Raw genomic sequence first — 21,058 nt, forward strand, 5'->3', positions numbered from 1 at the left:
GAGTCATTTAGAGTTTATTTTTATTCAGTACCCAGAACAAATGTTAGGTTAAATACTGGAATTAATACTTTTAGTATATTGATATCAGATATTATTTAAAATATTTAATTATTTAAAATATATCCACTGATTTCTTTTCTTTTCATGCGCAGGAGTATCTGCTGTCAGCCAGTGCAGAGGGCACTGCCAGGTTTGAACGCAGGTGTCAGTACGCTGCGGACATCTACCATCAGCTGGTTCTAATGCGGGATGAAGTGGAGCGAGAAACCTCAGCATTGGTGCTATTCGAGCCCAATAATCTGGTTGTTGTGAGTGGCTTGGAACGCAATGTACAAGCAGCAATTCGGCTGCTGGACAGCAGGGCTCAGGATCTTGTGCGACAAGGGACCAAGAAAGGGGTTCAGAGTTTATCTTCAATAAGTCCATTGCAGAGGCCTGTACAGAAGGGTCAGGACCTACCCGAAGTGCCCTCTACATTACCTCATCAAGTTGGAGGTGCCCAAGCTCGTGAACTCTTCCGACAGTGTCGGAACCTGGAATCAGAAGACTCTAGTTACGATTCGGACTATGAAAATTCAGAACCGCTTACTCCAAAGGATGTACATCATGATGATGTTAGTAGAACCGTCTCCGATACTCTGGCAGCTGAATACGCCGAATATGTGACTCAGCAGCCAGAGGGTGAAACAGTGCGCGAAGTGTCCGAGGCTAGCCATGACACCAGGTCATCGGGACAGAGCAAGATACGGGATATCAGTGCTATCGTGTCCGATCCCAATTACACCAGCCGAGTGGAGTTTGCCTTGAAACTTGGCTACACAGAAGTACAAGTTCAGATAGCTCTTCAGAAGTTGGGTCCGCAGCCTAGCCAAAATGAGCTCTTAGCTGAACTTATAAAATTAGGGGCAACTTGTAAAGGACTGGAAAGAGGAACCGAAGACGTTGATGACACTGTCGATACCGGAAGCGAAATTAATAGGCCGGATGTCCTAGATGATACTAGCAACTTGCGACACATTGTAATCGATGGCAGTAATGTTGCAATGAGGTAAGTAACTTTCGTGTTGCAATACGGATATATTGACTTTTTTGTAACTGTGGCTAAACTTGGCTACACAGAAGTGTGATTTTTACTGCTTGTAACCTTGTATTCATTTTTTAAATTTTATTTTTGTTATTCTTTCACAAGGACACTCACTTGACTGAGTACTTAGTTTATTATAGTTTTAATTATTGCTTCATTACATGAAACCTTCACTATTTTTGGAAACAGTGGTATTGCTGACATCATTCGCTCAATGATGTAAATACTGCGTCATTTATTAAAGGATTCCATTTTCCTTTTTTGGAGACTAATGCTGAATCAGCGCTATAATGGACCGGATGCAAAAAAAAGTTCAGCACTTAAGATCATTCGAGTACCTCTAAAAGTGTTTCATTCGAAGTATGAATTTTTAGAGGAATGTTAGCAGTCTACTGTACATTATTTCACCTGTTGGAAACCCGTAATTATGAATACGAAAATTGTCTATTTATACCCTTATTATTACTCAAGTCTTGTTATTGACAGAAGCCTTGAATGACAATAACATTCAAGATTCGTCTCTTGGAACTTTCTTGGAGTATTTAGATGCAAGTTTCGAACACGGTGTGGGGAAAACACTGGTTGCACCTAAATAACTTGTAATAGAGTTTTAAAGGATCCGTTCCATCCGAATATATAGTGTTATGTTTTGAAGGACATTACGATTATGTTTAAGCTGTAAGCTAAAATTAATAATTGAACTATAAGCTGAGAACACTACCTTTTTGTAGACACTGTCCAGTTCTCAATGAGGCAGGTGTTTTCACCTTGTGGGCGTTGCAGGGAGCAAAGACTTTCTTCTTGATACCTGCCCATTATAGTAGAATTCAAGTAATTCTTATTTGGATCATGTTTACTGTTTCTGCTTGATGCTGACGAAGATATCTACGAATAATCTGCACCATTGTACTTTCCCCCCCCCCGTATGCTGGATAGATGATCAAGACAATGCTTTACTTTATGTGGACAGTGACATATCATTACGAGTTTTGGCCGTGGTGCAATGTCTGTTAATCCCAAAGCCATTTTCTGTTTTCCTTTCGTCCCTCCCCGACCTCAGTACCACCTCAGTACCGTATCATCCTGTGGCCTGCACCACAGGATGATACGCCACTAGTTGGAGTTTTCCAAACTCTAGAAGCTTTGCAAATGTCCTCCTGATCGCCTGAGGAAAAGGGCGCCTCTTTTTTTATTTTCCAGTATAAATTTCATACCAAACGGTAATTTTGCGACCTCATGCACCTGTGCGCAGGGCAGCCACCCTCCTGTTTCCCCATCGCTGCGCCGCTGACAAATTCGGAAATTCTCAAACGGCTTCAGAAAGAGTTACAGGCTTCTCAGTGGTGCTATTTACATAACTTGCACCGTTAGACTATTTAGGATTTGGAAAACGTTAGTCTTTCAATTCATCAAGTACCAAATTATCTCCTGGAATATTAATCAAGCACTACATTTTTTTTTAGGATAAGGGATAGGCACCAAAAGTGAAAAATATCCATTTCTTACAAATATTTTAATGCATTGTTTTTTAAAGTAAATTCCTCTTATGTAACTAAACTCCTAACTGTTCGGAGACTTTTAAAGGGAAAAATGCTATTTTATTAAAGCATATTAGTAAAAATAAGAACTTTGGACACACAAAGAATAGGTTTTTCCGACTTATGATATCACCCCTATCAAGCAAAATGATTTGGCCACGAAATACGTTATTCCTATAGGTTTTTACCATTCGAACTTGCCTTGCCACAAATGTCTTTCCAAATTCTAGTATTGTAAAGCCTAGATTTCTGTTTGTTCATGTGCATAAGGGACTTCCATAATATATATATATATATATTTTTTTTTTTTAACACTTCATCCTTTAGAGAGTATATCTAGATTTTGAAAGAAGTACAGTACAAATTCTGTGTACCATTTAATAGTGGTATATATATTAAAATAAAATATTACTCTTTATACTAAACAGTATTCAAGAATATAATACAGAAGGTAAAACGAATGCAAAGATCAGTTATTAAAAACTGTAAATAAAATTTTATTAAAACTGTCAAATAAATCGAAGTCTACTCGATTAAATAATCCTATAGTCCTATTAAAAAACTGACGACATAAATAGCTAAATTTAATGTTATATAATTTATATTAAACTGTTTTATTATTTACTCTTTAAGAACAGTTAAAATGAATAGACTTAGCAAAATTCTATTGTCCGGCCAAGGATGCTGCAGCCAGATTCTTGAACAGCCAGCCCACGTCCTTATTTTTGTATATTAAGAGAATTTTTATTAAGTCTATTTATTAAGTATATTAAGTCCCATTAAGAGAATTTTTTTGTGCTAAATATTTGGTTACAGAACTTGAAAAAAATGTTCATTCACGTGTACCCTTACTCCGACACAAGAACTTTATTTAACTAATTTGGCGACGTTTCTAATTCCTTGTGGAATTTCGTCATCAGACTAAGGAAAGACGATTACTGTCTTCTCTCTTTTTCGTCCTTTTCAAGAAACAGGCTTCTTATCTCAGTAGCTGTATGAATCCGAGCAGTTAAAAATGTAGGCACTTGACGAGGAATTTTATGAAAAACTTGTTTTTGCTAAACTTTCTACGTAGACATGACATGTATAGTATCTTATGTAGGGTGGTACCCGAACGTGTTCAGCTCCGCCTTGGTATACTGTGATGAATACAGATCTCCGTAAAAGGCCAGAAATGTGGGTAATGTTGTGTGTGTTGTTTAGTTGTTTATGTTAACCAAGAGGCGATCACCTAGAAAACCTTCCCAGTGCCCGTCTATACCACGAGGAGGTGGGCCACAACTAGCATGTATCGTGGCGACCTTGAAAACCTCTGTTCTACAGCTCTTACTGTCCTACAACAAAGCGAAAAAAAAAAAAAAAAAAAAAATCCGTACCCACTACCGGAAGTGTTAGCTAGACCAGTGGGTACCAGCAAATAATCCTGTCTGGCTAAATTCGCGCACTGTGTAAAATATACTACAGTGCCTGCAAAACTGTACAACGAGAATTTGGTTAATGAATGAAATTCCAAAGTAAAAGCTGCCTTCTCTTTAAGAATACTAAATTAGCAAATTTTTGGAAGGAAGGCAGTAAAATTACTGAAGTTGCTTACATAATTAGATAAATTGTGAATAACATTATTCAACTGAGGTCTATAATTAGAATATAAGGGAATACTATAAAGTATGTGACACTATATTTCTTCTTGACCACACAAACAATTAGGATTAGTTAAACAAATAATACAGTTTACTATTTGAAGGCACACGCTTCTTGATTAGCCCGGGGTTCGAGCCCGTCACCACCAAATACGGAGGATGCGGAAAGGTCAGGGACTGACCACCGCATATCCCGGAGCAATATGGCCTTAGTTGCTAATGCTCCTAAAAACCAAACAACAACAACAACAACAACTATTTGAAGACCCGTGTCCTGTAATTATATAAGATGTTTCCATGCTTTGAAAGAACCATTTATTACACTGACAGTTACTAGCAAAATAAATATCTGGGATATATAAACGAGTAACTGCTCCAGTCACTTTCAAACCATCTGATTTGCCATAAATCCATCATTTTTTGAAATATCTTCCTGTCAGCCTTGGGATCACCTTTAATGTCATAAGTAATATTCATACAAGTAAACGTATTCTTTTTGCTAATATGATAACAAAATGCTCTCTACAATATTGCTTGCAGGGCTTTGATTGACACGGTTTTAGTTACTCTCTGAGTTGACAACAACATTGTGCTTTGTAAAGAATACAACTTAGCTCTAAATTATGTGTTTATACCAGTTATGTCGTCTGTATTAGTGACTTGTCACTAATACAGACGACACATTGGTATAAACACAACTTTATAATAAAGATTCAAAACCGGTCTACGCACCCCCCATTCAGATAGGGGTGCGTAGACCGGGGTTGGTATACGTTGGTATAAGCGTAGACCAACATTTAAAGTCAAAAACCAAGCCCTTAATTGAGGTCCTGGTTTTTGACTTTAAATGTTGAACACGCGATTTGCATATCAGAATTGGGGAGGAGTAGAAAATCAATCATTAACATAGTTTTAAACTTTGGTGAGGAACACACAACGCTCGATCTGGCCTAGAATTTCACCCTTTCTCATTCAGCCCTTTTAGTAAATGCGAATTATGTTCACCGATTAACCTGGCATTGTGAAGACACGATTTTGTCAGATGCGTGTATTGCGGACATATTATTGATTCCATTATTTTGAGGGTTCTCATTTTGTTCAGGGCAGCTATGTAACCTGTTTGACTTGAACTACCTTGAAATATTTACCTTGTTGTTTCTTAACGCGAAACGGTGAAGTGATGTTATTTATCAAGGAAATATTCATGGTTAATTTCTTTTGTTTGGGCTGTCTATAGTTAATTTGCCAATGATTGTTGTGTTTGAGTTATTCAACTGTTCGTGATTTATATTGCGAAACATGGCTATCTTACCCGCCGCTTCTAAAAAATTAGTTTATTTAAATCTGGTGGTCCAGTGAACTTCCGACCGGCACTCCTGAAATGTTGGTGTTGAAGTACCATTACATCATGTTATTTGAGAGGGAAGTTACTCCATCCTGCTGAAACCAAGTATTCATCATTCTTTACGAAGTCCTGGTTGTAAAATTACTGTAACAAGTTGTAATTATTACTACTTCCTCATCGGAGTCGACCCTAAGACATTCTGTAATGCTTAGGGCAGACATAGCAAGTAAAATTTACACGACGCAGCTGCTCATTTTGATTAATGTCAGGGCTTTCACCACACCAGAACACTCAGATTTGTTAAAAGCCTCGTTATCAAGATCATAGCGGGATTCATTTGACGCAAAGAACGAAATCTGTGTCATTCTTCTTCTTCTTTCATAGTTCAAAGAATATTTAACAAAAAAATGTAAATGGCATTGATTATCCGGAAGTTGCAACCTCCATATAAAGTAGATGTGGCATGAAAATTAATCTAAACTGTTATGCAGCATATGCAATTATATTTCAGTGTTTTAATATCGTGACAGTTGTGTTGATCATCGGTACTACCATTCAGCAGTGAATCAACAAAATTGTGTTGATTTACTGCTGAATGGTAGTACCGTTGATCGTCAGCTTTGAACACAGGTTATAAATTTTTAAATCTTCATATATCGGAGATATAAAATCTATAATGATAGGAATATTTGTCGTCGAATCTTTTTAGTGACGTGAGGGACTTATTGAGATTTTTTTCAGTCGAAGATGGTTTCATCGATTTCGTGATCAGGCGCGTTCGCAAATGCTTAAGTGCCTATTGAGTTCATGGCTTTCCGTCTATTTGGAATAACGTTAATCCTGATGAACGAATATTCCTGACCTTTGTTTGTTTGGCTATTTCGGAAATATATGTCGATCCATTCCATATTTCATTAAAAGTAGACAAATATAAATCCGATATTTTGAAAAGCAAATTCTTTGTGGTTGAATATCGGATCCTTGGTCATACTTCAACTTTGACAAATATTCTAACGATAGTGATTGCAGGAAACAAATTCTAGAACACGCATGTTGAATGATACAAATTTAAAAGAAAGGAGAACCCTTATAATCTTTTGCCACACACACGCTAATAAATTATGCTTATTGAGAAAAGTGTTAGCGGAAGATCTTCATGTTGTAATACTATTATTAATAACATTAGCCTATGAAGATATATTTTATATATGCTATACATAAAAGCAGTATATACTGATAATAGTAAGTATGAGTATACAGAGACTGGTCCCTTTCCTTTAACCACATCTACCCTGGTTAATTAAAGAAGCAAGAAAAACAACAAAAAATAAAGGTACAGATATGGTATTCGAATTATGAAAATTTTACTACATAAGTCATAAGTGAAAGCACTTAAGTTCTGAACTATAATTTTCACCAAAAACATTTCACAACAGCTCCTGTTCAATTGTATGAGTTGAGTTGCTTAACCTAACACAAAGCTCTTTTAGGGTACTTTCTAAAACAGTCTTCTTCCCAGAAAAGTATGATGATATCGCATTGTAGTAGCAACTTCGCATTACTTTTACCTTATTTTCTTCCAAAAGTTTTGTCTTTATATGGATATCAGAACACAGATCGTCATACTTTTTCTTATATAAATCAAACTGTTTCTGGGTAGCTTCCAGTTTAGTAGGATCACCTTTATTTAAATTTCTGATGTCTTCCAAATCGTTTCTATATGCATCATATTCTAATCTGACTGATTCCAGATGATTTATGATTACTACAGAACTAAAGTATGGTTACTAGTATAGATAAAAAGAAATGAACCATTGCATATTGCTTAATATGGCTATCTGTAAAGACGGGCCACATGGTTTAATGAAACTGATAATAATAATTACATATCTTGAGTTATATTCACACGTATCATGACCTGGATTTACCTGGTGCTAATTCAGAACTTTTTGAACATCTCGAATGGAGTCCATTTTTCTTAACTACGTTAATTCTACAGTTGACTGGGTTAAGTCCCCCATGGTGTTAACACTTAATATGATTCCATCACAAATATCATTTATTTTTCGAAAACAAAAACCTTTATTAAAATTCACGACCCAATGTTTAAAACTTGGGTTTTCAAAAAAGTATTCGAAACTTTCTAAAATCTGCGTATTTTTTGCCTGCAGCAGTGTCTTTTAAACTGTGGATCGCAATGGTTGTTACAATATGAAATTACGCTACAAGTGAGGTTTCTTGACCTTGGTGTAGGAGGAAGTGGGGATGGAGAAGGATAACAAGAGCAGAGAGAGAGCGCCTTCGGGGAAATGTGGGACGAAAAAGATTGAGAACCACTAACTTACAGCAAAGCTTGTAAACAAGATACTAATAAATCTTGAAATGACTTTGAAAAGTTCAAAAGTAAAAGTGTTTCCGCATACCACAATTTCTTTGTGTTTTTGGTCCCTGGCTAGCGCCATTGGCAACAGCTTTTCACGGCTAAAATTTTGATTTAGCGCCTGTACTGACAAGTTTGGTAAATCTCCTGCAACTTCACCAAACGCATCCTGCTGAATACATCTCCCCTTCCTTCCTAAATGAACAGCTCAGAATAATGACTGAAAAGCATTCATTGCTCTGGTTCACAATTCTCTTGCCCAGCTGGTATTTTTTCCATTTGTTCATAAAACCCCTAGCGTTAACTCTAGACTTAAAAGGGGAGGAAAAAACCATTGTATCCCGTTATTCCATCTCCATTTAATGAACGCCAGTGTGGAAAAGTGGAAAAAACGACATCTAGTGTAGATTTTTTAAAAATTTTCCATCCTTAAATTTATATTTGCTCTTGTTCCTATAATGTTAATGATCTGTAACCACTTTTTTTTTTTTTTTTTTTTTTAAATTAATGTGATAGTTTTGTAGCTGGAATGAAACTAGTCCGATATGTCCTTTCTTGTTTATACACGTAGTTGTATTGGCATCTTAATCAGATCAAGACATGTTTTTTTTTTTATTGCGTGTGGTAATTATATTGTACTGTAATGAAGATTCTTCGCTGCCTTATGATTAATCTGTTTATCACTGAAACCAGCATTTGCGCTTCGGTTGTCCCATGGCACGTTGTGTAACTCGCTGACCCTTGTTCCGATTGCTAAGACCTGTTTTGGTAGACATTTTTTTAAAAGCATACCCTGCTTATTGTGCCCGAAGTCGTGTACGGTTGGTTACTACAGAACTTTGAATCTTCGACCTCCTTATAGCAAATAACGGGACCTTTTTAATGATCGCATGGAGCATCATCAGTGTCCTAATGTGAATTCAGAACGTCAGTAAACAAATATCCGCTAGGAAACAAAATGGTTACCTTTATCTGACACAATTCTCAATATTAATTAGGTTTGGTCATGGCGCAGAGATTATAGTTGATGCATATAGGTGTTTTTATTAGATCAAGAATGAAAGAAAAATAACACTTCTTACCCTGACTTGCCTGGCTAGTTCAGATGGTGGTGATATATATATTTAAATTGCCAACAGGTTTTGTTTTTGTTTTCTCTTGTGCTTGTGACAGTTCCTTGTAGGCTGTGAATTGTATTATCTTAATAATGGTACATTGTCTCTTATGTCATTGCCTGATCGCAGTTATTAGTGGATGTGCTAATGGATATTGTCAAGAATATAAACGGAAATTTTGAGCACTTGATCTTGTTAAAGGATTACATTAGATTATTCACCGTTCATTCATCTGTTTTATAAATAATATTTTAAAAACAATGTTTGTTTCCCCCCCCCTTTTTAACAATTTTGCTGCCAGGTATAGCTGAATTCAAGGATTTTTAGCTGTCTAATTTTTTCTTTTTCTTTTTTTTTATGAAACCCCAAACACAGTAATTTGGATCTATTTGTATTTAGCACCATTGTTATTTAGAAATTACACCGCACGCTGGCGAGGGATTTATTTGTTTGCATTTTATCCTTTTAAAGTTGTTGTGGATGAGGTAGTTCCATGTTTTTGCTTCATTAAGTAAATTACAAAAGATATTATATATATATATATATACGAGGGAAGGTTGAAAAGTTTATAGCCTCATTTAAAAGTCTCATAGCTGAAAAGTGTGAAAATCCATTTATTTTTCGACATAGTCCTCCCCCACCCTTAAGTCAAGCCAGTTGTTGACTACATCCATCACAGCATTGGCACTGTCGAATTTCTGCCCTTTCAAGTCCTATTTGAGATTTGGAAATCGAAAATAGTCCGGTGGATGGAAGCTGCAGTAACTCGAACAATCACACATCGTTGCCTGAGTCACAAACGTTGTATGCATCGGTGCATTGTCTTGATGCAAGAGGACTCCTTTGGCCGATTTTCTTCTCCTCTTGAGTTTCAATTCCTCACGGAAACGTCTCAGTAAGTTAACTCGGCATTAATAGTGGCACCTTGTTCCAGGAAATCAACCATGATCACTCCTACATCCCAGAAAACGGATTCCATGACTTTCCCGGCCGACTTCTGCACTCGAAACTTTTTAGAAGGAAGGGGAGAAAAGGAATGCTTCGATTGTTCTTTTGTTTCAGGTTCGATATGGTGCTTCCATGTTTGGTACATGGTGGCATACCGCAATCAAAATTGCTCGCTCATGGGAGATGTTGAATGTTAATCTGCGGTCTTGCATGATCATGTGATGAATGGCATCCACATTTGCGGGTGTCGACAAGGTAATAGGCCTCCCACTGTGGGATGTATCTTAAACACTGTCTTGTCCACGCTTAAATTCTGCAATCGTGGCGTATGAAAGACAAGATTCCTCTAATGTTTGCTGCACGTCTTCATGTATTCTTTCGGCGATATTCCCTTTAAATGAAGGTACTCAGCGACTGCACGGTGCTTGATTCTCTCAACAGTCGCCATCTCCATTCACCTTCCACACTTCAACACCCTCCGTAAAGGAGAAGAATAGAGTTACAGACCTGAAATTTTCTGCGAACACACATGAGTCACAGAACAGATTGGCAATATTGTTTTTGACAAAACCATTGCGATCTATATTGGGCTAAAAACTTTTCAACCCCACCTCACGTATATATATATCATCTTTGGAAATCGGTATCATAGGCTAGATTCACTCTAGAACCACATGAAATACTTTAGTTTTAATTGAGATAAATATTGATAAATTGTATATACATAGGGTTACATTAATGTTTGAAAAAACAAAATCTGGATGCCTGTATATATACACACACAAACCCTATAATAAAAAAGTAATGAGCCACGCTATTGATTGGGGGAAATTGTGTGCGACAAAGAAATATGCAGAATTTTGGTCAATAAAGGTTATCAGTGATTATCCCAGAATTCATCTTTCATACATGTATACCGAATGGTGAGCTAAAGGAAAGATTTAATAGCTTCAGAGGAGGGTATTGATAGTTGGTTGTTATGTCGGGGAAATGTCTCTGTTCTTTTTCTCAGGAATTAAACTTTCCCAAGTCGACATTTGACAACTGAAGAAACGACCAGATAGGCATAAAATAGTAATGGCAGCCGACTTATCTTGTGAGTGCTGATTCCCTCATCTCAACATCGGATTCTGGAGAATCTTAGTTTAGAGCTATGAGTGGGCACAGACAAACCTGCAAGTGTTTTTACGACACATGGAGAGCTAGCTGCATGTCATGAATTTTCACTGAAGAGCTGCAGTACACAAGTCGTTGATAACAAAAATAAAAGCACATCGTTCACTCACCATTGATGCAAGCCTGTGGATCAAAAGAAATCGGGCCTCTGGAGCGACGAGTCATGCTATTCGTCTAGTCTGATGAACATCTTTAGATATGGAGATGTCTGGAGAATTGTTTACTGCCAAAATGTGTTGCCCCATCTCTGAATTTGGGAAGTGTTAATGATCTGTGGATGTTTCTCGTAGTGTGAACAAGGTTCAGTGGTTTCAGTGCATAAAACCAAAAATGCTGTCCTTTCTGGAAAATTCTGTGTGTCTTACATTGTGAAAATTTTATGAAATGACTCTTAAACCTTCCAACACGGCAACAACTTATGTCAGAAAGCAAAGTTTGTGAACGTATAATTTGAGGAGAATAATATCTGAAAATGCAGCGACCAACACAGATCTGACCTCAACTCAGTTGAATAAATTTGGGACAGATCAGAACACAGAATTAGAGCAAAACCATGACAGTCATTTTCCTTATGAAGCTCAGGAATGCTTTAAAGGAGTGGACAAAATACCACCAGTTTTCTACCAGAAATTAGTAGTGCTAATGATGAAAAATATAAATAACAGTTCGATATGTTAAATGTAAAAAAAAAAAACAAAGTCACAGCAAATGTTACATTTACTGTGTATTTTAAATGCATATCTAAAATTAAATGCATATCTAGTATAAATTTTAAATGCATATCTAGTATAGTATCAATGAATGTGCTTCAGAGAAAAAATACTTATACAATAAATGTTAAAAATAACTAACTGTTCCTTAAGTAATAACTATTATGTAGGTGCAACTTTTTCAAATTACATCAGTGCATTTTTTTTTTTTTCGGTTTACCTCCTCGAAATGGAATATTTTAAGAAAGAGAACGTATACGTGATGACATTTTGGTTTTAATGTACTGTGGAGAAATTCAATCATTTTCTTGCAGGTAATAATAGAGGTCGTCAAGTTTAGTTTTTGTCGCCATTATAGCTATAGTAAGGGAAAAAAAAAAAAAAAAAAAAAAAACAGTAGGCAGCTCAAGTCATTTAGCAGACCTGTCCACACTATATACTTACATGATGAATTGGATGAAGAAAGTGAAGCATAATGAATGACCTTGAACCGCCTATTTTTTCCTCACTATAGTCATGCGCCTGATGAGTTGTATGATTAATTATAATGGCGACAATAAACTTGGTTGTGTGGAATTAAATCTGTTGCTTCTGCTCATCAGTAAGTCGTTGTTTATGGAAGAGATTAACTGTAGATTTAATCAAGCATACTTTTTTCCAGCTGTGTCTACACTGGGCATTTTGCATCTCTTTTCACTCTCAGCTGTTCTAAAGTGACATTAAATTAGTCGCTGGCTCACGCAAGCGCTGTATGACTAGCCACATATTAGTAATTTGCAAGAACAGTTCGTGTTATGCTAAATAGTTTACCGAATAAGTGATAACACTAAAAGTGAAACATGTTACCATTTTTTGTGGATTATTGAAGACAAATACGATTATTGATACGAGTGCCAGACTACTTTCTTGATATTTCCGGTTATATATATATATATATATTATTATTATTATTATTATTATTTTTTTTTTTTTTTTTTTTGTAAAATGTGCCCAATTTTACTATTTCCTGTATAAGTAAATTTTAATTTTAGCGATTCTACATACAATACAGGATGAACCTACATGTGTTCATCCTGTGTTGTATTCCCACTCACCGAAACTGAGCTATCGAAATTTAGTTGCTTCCCAGGTGCATTCAGCAACAAAAACAAATTCTAAATAAACTTAATTCCTGAGATCAGGTTAATCGAAATTATATATACCAATGTTCCGTGTAGAGATTATCTCAATCTGTATACGACAATATGTATTTAGACATACTATGACAGATTCAAAAAACAAAAATCTTTCAACAGCCCATCTTTCCGAAAGACTGAGGTCACAGTGAACGAGGTGACAATTGCGCAATAAATTTGGTTTAACCAGAATGACAAATGACACTTCTGGGGCATCTTCCGGATTAGTTTTTGTTCTTAACAAACGCCGTTCGCTGACGCTGTTTAAGCACGTGCTCTGAAACTGTTATCCACGCTTTCCATTAAATTTTTATTTAATATTCCCAGTTTGAATGTTTAGATACTACTTAATCAGGACTTTTTTTTTATTAAAAATATTGTTTTATTTAAAAATTATTAAAATAATAATAAAACCCGTTTTTAAAATTGCTCCATAAAATGTTACAAATAGGGCAATTTAAACGTTACCACTCTTTTAAGATGCTTCCTTGAAAGAAAATTTGGGATCACATCGTAGTTTTAGTGCGATGCCGAGAAAGTACAACATTCTACATTGAGCCGTGGATTCAAATATCTTCAACCGACTGTTTGTAAAGTGATATTTGTTATAGAATGGTATTTTGGCATTTTGCCATTTAAATGGATGGGAATTAAGAAAAGGAACCTAATCTAGCTTTTAATGAATATGGAGTATTTCATGCAGGTCTATTGCTGCCTCTTAATATATGGAGTTGATTCCTAAGGTTAAGTGGAAGCCAGAAATTCAAATAAAGATATACATCGGATCATTGTGATGATTTTGTGCCAAGCACTCCGCAGTTCAACCATGTTGAGTATGATGATCTCGTATTGAGATAAAGTGGTGGGATCTCTTAGCTCTACAGAACAAAGCTCTCAGATCGTGATTAGTTTTGGAACGGAGGAAAAGGATGGGCATAAGACAACGGGGATATCCTCTTGTCGATCGGTGGGTCTGAGTTAGAATGAGCAAGCCACTTTAACAGCCTGAATGTTATTATCCTTGCAGCAATCATTGAAAGAGCTAAAGTGGAGAATTCAGTCCTTCAGATAAGGAGTTTATTGAAGTCCACCAGAGAGAGAGAGAGAGAGAGAGAGAGAGAGATGAATTGTCCTGCAAAGAATAGATGCGGCTACAATCATCACCTTCTGAAAGTGTGGACGACAAATCACATGTCTTGTTCAAAAATTTTATCGGTCGATCAAGTTAAAATAGGAATTGGTAATTACTCATCTGAGATTATGTGAATATTATAATATTGACAAATGATAGTTTATGGGGATTTATTGATCCATTTGATCAATAACCTCTCCCACCCCCGACTTTATTTTAATATATATGTAAAAGAAATGGTTAAGGAGCCATTTGATAAAGGAAATATGGATGAGGTAAAGATGGGAGGAAAGGCTATTGAGAGCGTTAGATTTGTAGATGATATGGCATTGGTGGCAGATTCTGAGGAAAGAGTGAAGAAATTTCTTAATAGGCTAAAGGAAAGTTGTGATGGGTTTGAAAGAATAAATACTGAGAAGACAAAGATTATTAGAGCGGAAAAGGGAAAGGTGTGAGTTAAATATTGAAATAGGAGAAGAGGGAATAGAATAGGTGAATGAATAAGTCTTTGGGAAGCATAACGTTGAAAGAAGAAGCAAAGAACAACAGAGAAATAAGAATAGCACTGGGTAAAAAAGCTTTTGAGAAGCGAAGAAGAATATTATTTGGGAATTTAGGAATTGGTTTAAGGAATCTGGTATGGAGTGTGGTACTTTATGAAGCAGAGACATTGGCAATATGAGAAGACTGAAACGTTTTGAGATATGGGTATGGAGGATGATAGAAACAGGCAAAATGGGTTGAAAAAGTGAGAAATGAGAAGGTTGGATGAGATGTTTGACTAAAATAATCAGAAGGCGGAAAGAAATTGGATTGTATGTGTGTTGCAAGGTGGGGGATTGATGCATGGAAAAGTTGAGGAGAAAGAGGCCCAGAGGGAGATTGAGGAAAACTGAGAGACAGATTGGAAGATGAAGAGGTGGGCTGTGCATATGGAGAAGAAGTGGTTGCCGAAGTGTATGCTTGGACCTGCCCTTGGTAGAACACTGATATCGATGAATTATTAACTACAGATACTGTAGCAAACACTGCAAATTTCTGGGAACAGACTTGAATTTTAAATAATCGTTTTCATAATTGATATTATGAAATACAGATATTGGCCTTCTTCAGTATGTGACATCTCTATATTTCGCTGAAAACAATTATTTAAAAGTGGGTCTTTTCAACACTAATTAAACTTCAATAGCAACGAGCCTAGACCAAATATGCATTGTTTCTTCTTTTATTTAAGATTTGTGTAACGTAAGAAATGATAGTTCCCCTCATTATTGTGTGTATCCTAACATGAAGTGTTTGCAAGAGTATGGTCCAGAGACAGATGCTTTAATATTAGATTAATAATTAATAGTGATAAAACATTACATGCATGGAATTTATTTTAAAATTTATTCTTATGAATTCAGTGTAAAAGTCTAATTCAAAAAATAGGCTCACTCTAAGATTCAAATGCACTTTTAATATTACAGCTTTGCGAAGACAACAGCAACAAAAAAAAAAAAAAAAAAAGAAAGAAAACTAAAGATTACCGTTGAAGTTAGTAAGCCGTGCCTAGAAAGCCGTAAGGTGTTCATGTACCTGCACGTTTGGAGGCTGGGTAGGAGAATTGCTAAGTGACGTGGGGAAAAGGGGGTAGAAGTTATACACACGCGGATGTAGAAGCGGATGTGCCGGTAAGGAAACCCACTCGTTCTGACCTTCCCCCCCTGATTTTGCCCCTTCGTCAAGGACTAATAACAACAACGAGAGACAGTAGGGATGCCAGTCACACACCGGTCGCGCGCCGTAGCACTCCAGGTCACTGCCGCCGGCTTCTCCGTCTGGCGAGTGTGAATGACATCACGAAGATGGGGGAAAGAGGGACGCCAGGACTATTTACAAGAAATCCTTCAGCTATTGAAATCGTTAAATTACTTCGTGGCAAAGATCCCATTCTGTGCTGGTTATACTTGAAGCCTTTCTACAACAGCTGTCGCTTTCTGTATTTTTTTATAAAATAAGATTCCCAAGCCCATTATAGTGAGTACTAATTAAAATAACAGGACTTCCCGCCATTGTTTTTTTAATGGACCAAATCTTAGTTTACTTAAGAAAAACCGTTAATATAGTCTGACCTGATTTACTTATACGAAACGTTAAACTGTGAATCGACTATCTTGGCGTTAGAATAGGTTATATTCCTTGTTTTTCCTCTAAAATTTCGTATTTTGGCCCTAATTCACTCTCAATTTGATTATGAGCTTCCAGTATATTCCCTTAGAGGTGGGGAAGGGGGACTTCTGAAATCTTTTCACTGTGTTGTGGAAGACGCGTGGCATCTCCTTAGGTCCTGTGTATTGTGCTTTCTTTCTTCTGATGTGCCATCGGTGAGTTTGTAAGTAACCAATTATTTATCTGATTCAGGACCTTTTGCGACTAAATAAAGCCGTGGAGAGATCAGGTGATGATCAAACTGAGCGATCAGTTCACTCAGTTTGATCATCAGTTTCCAGTATATTTCACTTGTCTTTATGTAATATTCATGAAGCACAGTATTTGTATTTCACTACAAGTTAAAGATAAAAGCGTCTTCCGTGACAGGCCCTCGTGGGTAGCACAGTTGGTGGAATCGTTGCCCTTCCCACACCTGGTAGATAAGACCTGAGTTTGAATCCTGTCAATGACGCGAGGAATTTTTATGGGCCTTTTTCGCAACCTAACTGAGTCAGTTGGTCTCAGGCGAGGGTAGCACGAATTTTCCTCCCAGAAAATCGGGGTTTTCGTCTAGCAAACAGGCAAATCGACCACAGAACACACAATTTTTGACAACCTACCGTTAAAGAAATCATTAACAACAATTTTATCGAGCTTCTCTTTGAGCAGTGAAATGCCCAAAACGTACTAGACTAATATTTGCAATGAATGTAATAGTTTCCGTATTAATTTATGGACATTTTATTTTTAGTGGAATTTACTGATTATATTTGATATCTGATGGCTTTTGAGTAGAATCTACGATGACAACTCAGTGTATTTTAGATAAAAGCGAATTTAAACTGTAAAATTTAACGTCCCTCAGTGCACTTTCTTTCTCTACTCTTGCTTGTGTATGTTTGGGTTTGTTCCTCCTGCCCGTGATCCCTTTAACTTTGTGTAGTTTCATTTCCTTGTTTAAAGCGTAATTATACGCTTGAATTGGAAACTGAATTATGAATATTGCCTACTTTAGCGTCAACAAGTGCATTCTTCCGTTACCTAGTTTGTATTACGGCTGAAGTGTGATAACGGATGAAGGCAATAAATCTGGTTAAGAAATAGCTTTGTGGCGTGTGGAGTTCCAGTTTGGTGGGCGGGTTGCTGTTTAAAATAATACTGCACTAAATCTTTAAATCCTGTGCGATTACGATCCCGATAATTGAACCAGGCTTGTAAATTATCAAATACAATATACTTTTAGCTCATTTAAATATTTTTCGACGGCTGGAATGAAACCACACCTGGTTAATTGATTTCCGTGAAACGGATCCTTATATACAATAATCAGTAGTGGTGTGTAAGCCTTCATTTGAACCCCCCACATTTGGAGGTTCGGAAATAACTCATACTATATCACGATTGTCAAGGGACAGTTCCCTTACGTTGTATTCGAATCAGTTATTAGAAATAGCTGATTTTGTGTTAATATGGCCGCCGTAGCCTAGTGGTCAGGCGCGCGCGTACATAAGTACACGTGCCTTGAGTGACCGGGGTTCAAGCCCGTGACTGCTGAATATGGTGCTGTTTCTTGTATTCAGTCTATCTTGTGAACTCCTCTGACCGTTTGGTCGTCCCGGAGTATAAACAGAAAATTTATTTATTTTTATTTATATTTATAAAATACAATTGTATTTTTACACTTAAATGTGTCTTCAATTCAGCGAATATTGACTAATTATGTTGAGATAGTGAAAAAAAAAAAAAAAAAAACAGTGGTGCTGCGTTTTGAATTCTTGATACCAGGGTGTACATAGAAATTTGATCGGTGGCGGAGTAATTTATAATATATATAAATTAATGTAACATCGTAAGGGGGGGGGGGAACGGCGACCAGGTTTTGAGGTTTTTTTTTTTTTTAGAACGCCTCCTGCATTCTGTTTCTTTAATTTCAAATTTTTGGTTAAGGGGAGGGCATATGCCCTCTCTGCCCATCTCTGAATGCGCCCCTGTATGGGGGTGCATTTCGTATCACGGAGTAGGTCACCTGCAGTTTATAAAAGGTTCTGTAAATGCCAGTGGATACCTGGCTATATTGAAAGGCAAATTGCTGCCAACCATTAGAGACCATTTCAACCTGCCAAGTAACTGCATCTTTCAGAACGACTCTGCTCCTTGTCATTGGGCGAAAAGTGTAAGTAGGCACTTCTGTAGTTACTTTAGCTTCATTTCTGCATTAGAGGTTCGACAGTAATGTGTTTACATTTGTTACAGGTGAAAAAATGGTTGGAAGAACGGTCCATTACAACTCTTAGCTGGCTAAGAAACAGCCCGGCCGGACCTAAATCCTATAGAGAACTGTTGGCATCGTGTGTAATCTGCAGTTGCCAGAAAGAAACCAAAGACCCTTCGTGAACTTCAGGAAGCCATAATTCGTGTTTGGAACCATGAACTATCAGTTGATTATCTTCAGAAATTAATCTTGTCAATGCCTCGACGGTGTGCTGCTGTCATCAGGGCCAGAGGCGATTCAACTAAATATTATCGGGTGTGCTGCTGTCATCAGGGCCAGAGGCGATTCAACTAAATATTAGTTTGCACGTGTTGAACTTTTCATTAAAAATGATAAACTGAAGCTCATTTTGATATTTTGAGAGCACCTGTCAAATATTACTTAGCTTTGCCTTAACTATTAATAAATATCCTTTGTTTTTATTTCTATTTGTGCTACTAGTCATTAATGTAACATACCATAGCGAAAAAGGGTTAGATTTGTGAAATTCCTAGGTGATGCAGTTTCTTTGAACACCAGTGTATTTATTGGATTTCTGCTTTAGAGATAAATATGCTTTGAAGAAATAGTATAATGTGTGATCTGTGTAATCTAATAAAGGAATTGGCATAAACAGATGTGTTGCTCAGGTGTTATTCAACTCCACTTGGTATCAAAAAAAAAAAAAGCAGAACAACGTTTTCTGGCCAACTAATGAATTGGCCAGCAGCCACCTGTGTAATTAGAGTTTGACCATTAGAACGCATAGTAACAGATTATACTCAGCCACATCGTAATAAAATTCGTCGAATAGAAGTAAAACCTTGTTAATAATACACTATTCCAACGGTTCCCAAACTGTGCGCCGCGGCGCGCTAGGTTGCCGCGGAGAACTCACAGGGGCGACGCGGGATATTTTAAATTTTTGAGGGAAACACAGTGATACTCGATATCTGTCGGACAACCCGCGAACTACTAGCTCGAGGTAGTTCACAGTTTCAACATTACTTATTAAATTGTTTGGACCTAACTACTTAATAAACTGACTGCTCAATACGGTCGATCTGCCAACCCGCACTGGACCAGTGTGGCAGATTATGGTCCATTTCCCTCAGCATGAATTGTTGAGGAGGCTTCCATCCTGCAGTGGGTTGATAATGGCTGCACTTTACCTTTTTTTTTTTTTTTTTACTTAAAAAACGGAACAGTTAGGTATTTATTTTGGCCTAGGGGCACCGTGAAAAAAATTACTGAGACACTAAGGGCGCCGTGAACCAAAAAAGTTTGGTACCCTCTGTACTATACCACATTGTTCTGTATAATTGCGTCACTGCTTATCCATACTTTCCAGGTTTTTTTTTAGTTATTCGTACTTTTTTTTTTTTTTTTTTGTATTTATTGAAACTCGTAAATAAATAATTTGATGATTAGTTAACTAATTATAATACCCTTGCAGAACTGAGGATTATCAAAAGAAATATGCAACTAATCGGCATTTAATAGTTGACTAAAACAGAGCAGTCATTGAATTAATTATCAATGATAAGAATGCCGTACACATCGTACCACTTGTCCTGTCAGAGAGTGATAGCACGTGCAATGTGATGGCCCTTAGAGGTCACGCCAAAGACCAGCGATCAAGCAGGTTCAGATGAACCCACAACAAAATCGTATAGACGTGGCAACAGCAGTCGGAATAAGCAAAGATACCAGTTTGTCGGACCTGCACAAAGTTGCCAAGTACAGTTCGTAGGAAGCGATCTTTAATCGAGACTAGCTGATAGGTGCAGGCAACTAGGCATTTGAGGATGATATTCAAGTTCAGCGAATCCAATTTTCAGCAGTTCAGTTCTGACAGGCGTGTGTGGGTGTAGAGAAAGTCAGGTGGCACATTTCAGCCATCTGTTTGAATCAAACTGTTAGCACAGTGCGTCAGTTGTCCTAGAGTGGCTGTTATTTTAGGAGAGGGAAAAACAGTAATAATAAAGTTCGAAATCGCTTTTATTTGGACATGTACAATATATCTGAGCGGATCTAAAGTTTAATAAAGTAGGTAATCCTGTCTATAATTTTTTTTTTTTTAATTCAAACCGTTTGTGTACAGTTCAAAAAAAATCCCTTACACAGTGACGCCCAATAACTGCAATCATCAGATAATGTTGGCTACTATAGAGAACACCAACAGTCGGCTCAAGGCCGCTCGTTAGACCTTTTTGATAGCGTTAACACAGAGTTGAAAAGCCAAGAGACCTTGAGTCACCTATTTTTTTTCCTCCCTGATATAACCCCGTACGCTTTTGCAAAGGATGCGCAGCCCGTTGCGTTGTTAACGTGGTGCTTGCATATTAGTTGCTAATAGCAGCTACAATGA

General features: G+C 37.0%; 1 protein-coding gene across 3 annotated transcripts in view; it reads left to right on the top strand.

Moving 5' to 3' along the window:
* LOC150081444 (uncharacterized) overlaps nucleotides 1-21,058 on the top strand; it is a 173,641-nt gene that overhangs the window by 116,467 nt on the left and 36,116 nt on the right. For all 3 annotated transcript variants that reach the window (XM_090379850.1, XM_090379853.1, XM_090379851.1), the window contains exon 2: nucleotides 153-1,048. In XM_090379850.1, the coding sequence (XP_090235976.1) occupies nucleotides 153-1,048 (896 nt within the window). The remainder of the gene's footprint in view (nucleotides 1-152; nucleotides 1,049-21,058) is intronic.

This window comes from Mastigoproctus giganteus, chromosome 8 (assembly GCF_048544385.1).
Source record: "Mastigoproctus giganteus isolate SK-2022 chromosome 8, ASM4854438v1, whole genome shotgun sequence".
NCBI lineage: Eukaryota > Metazoa > Arthropoda > Arachnida > Uropygi > Thelyphonidae > Mastigoproctus > Mastigoproctus giganteus.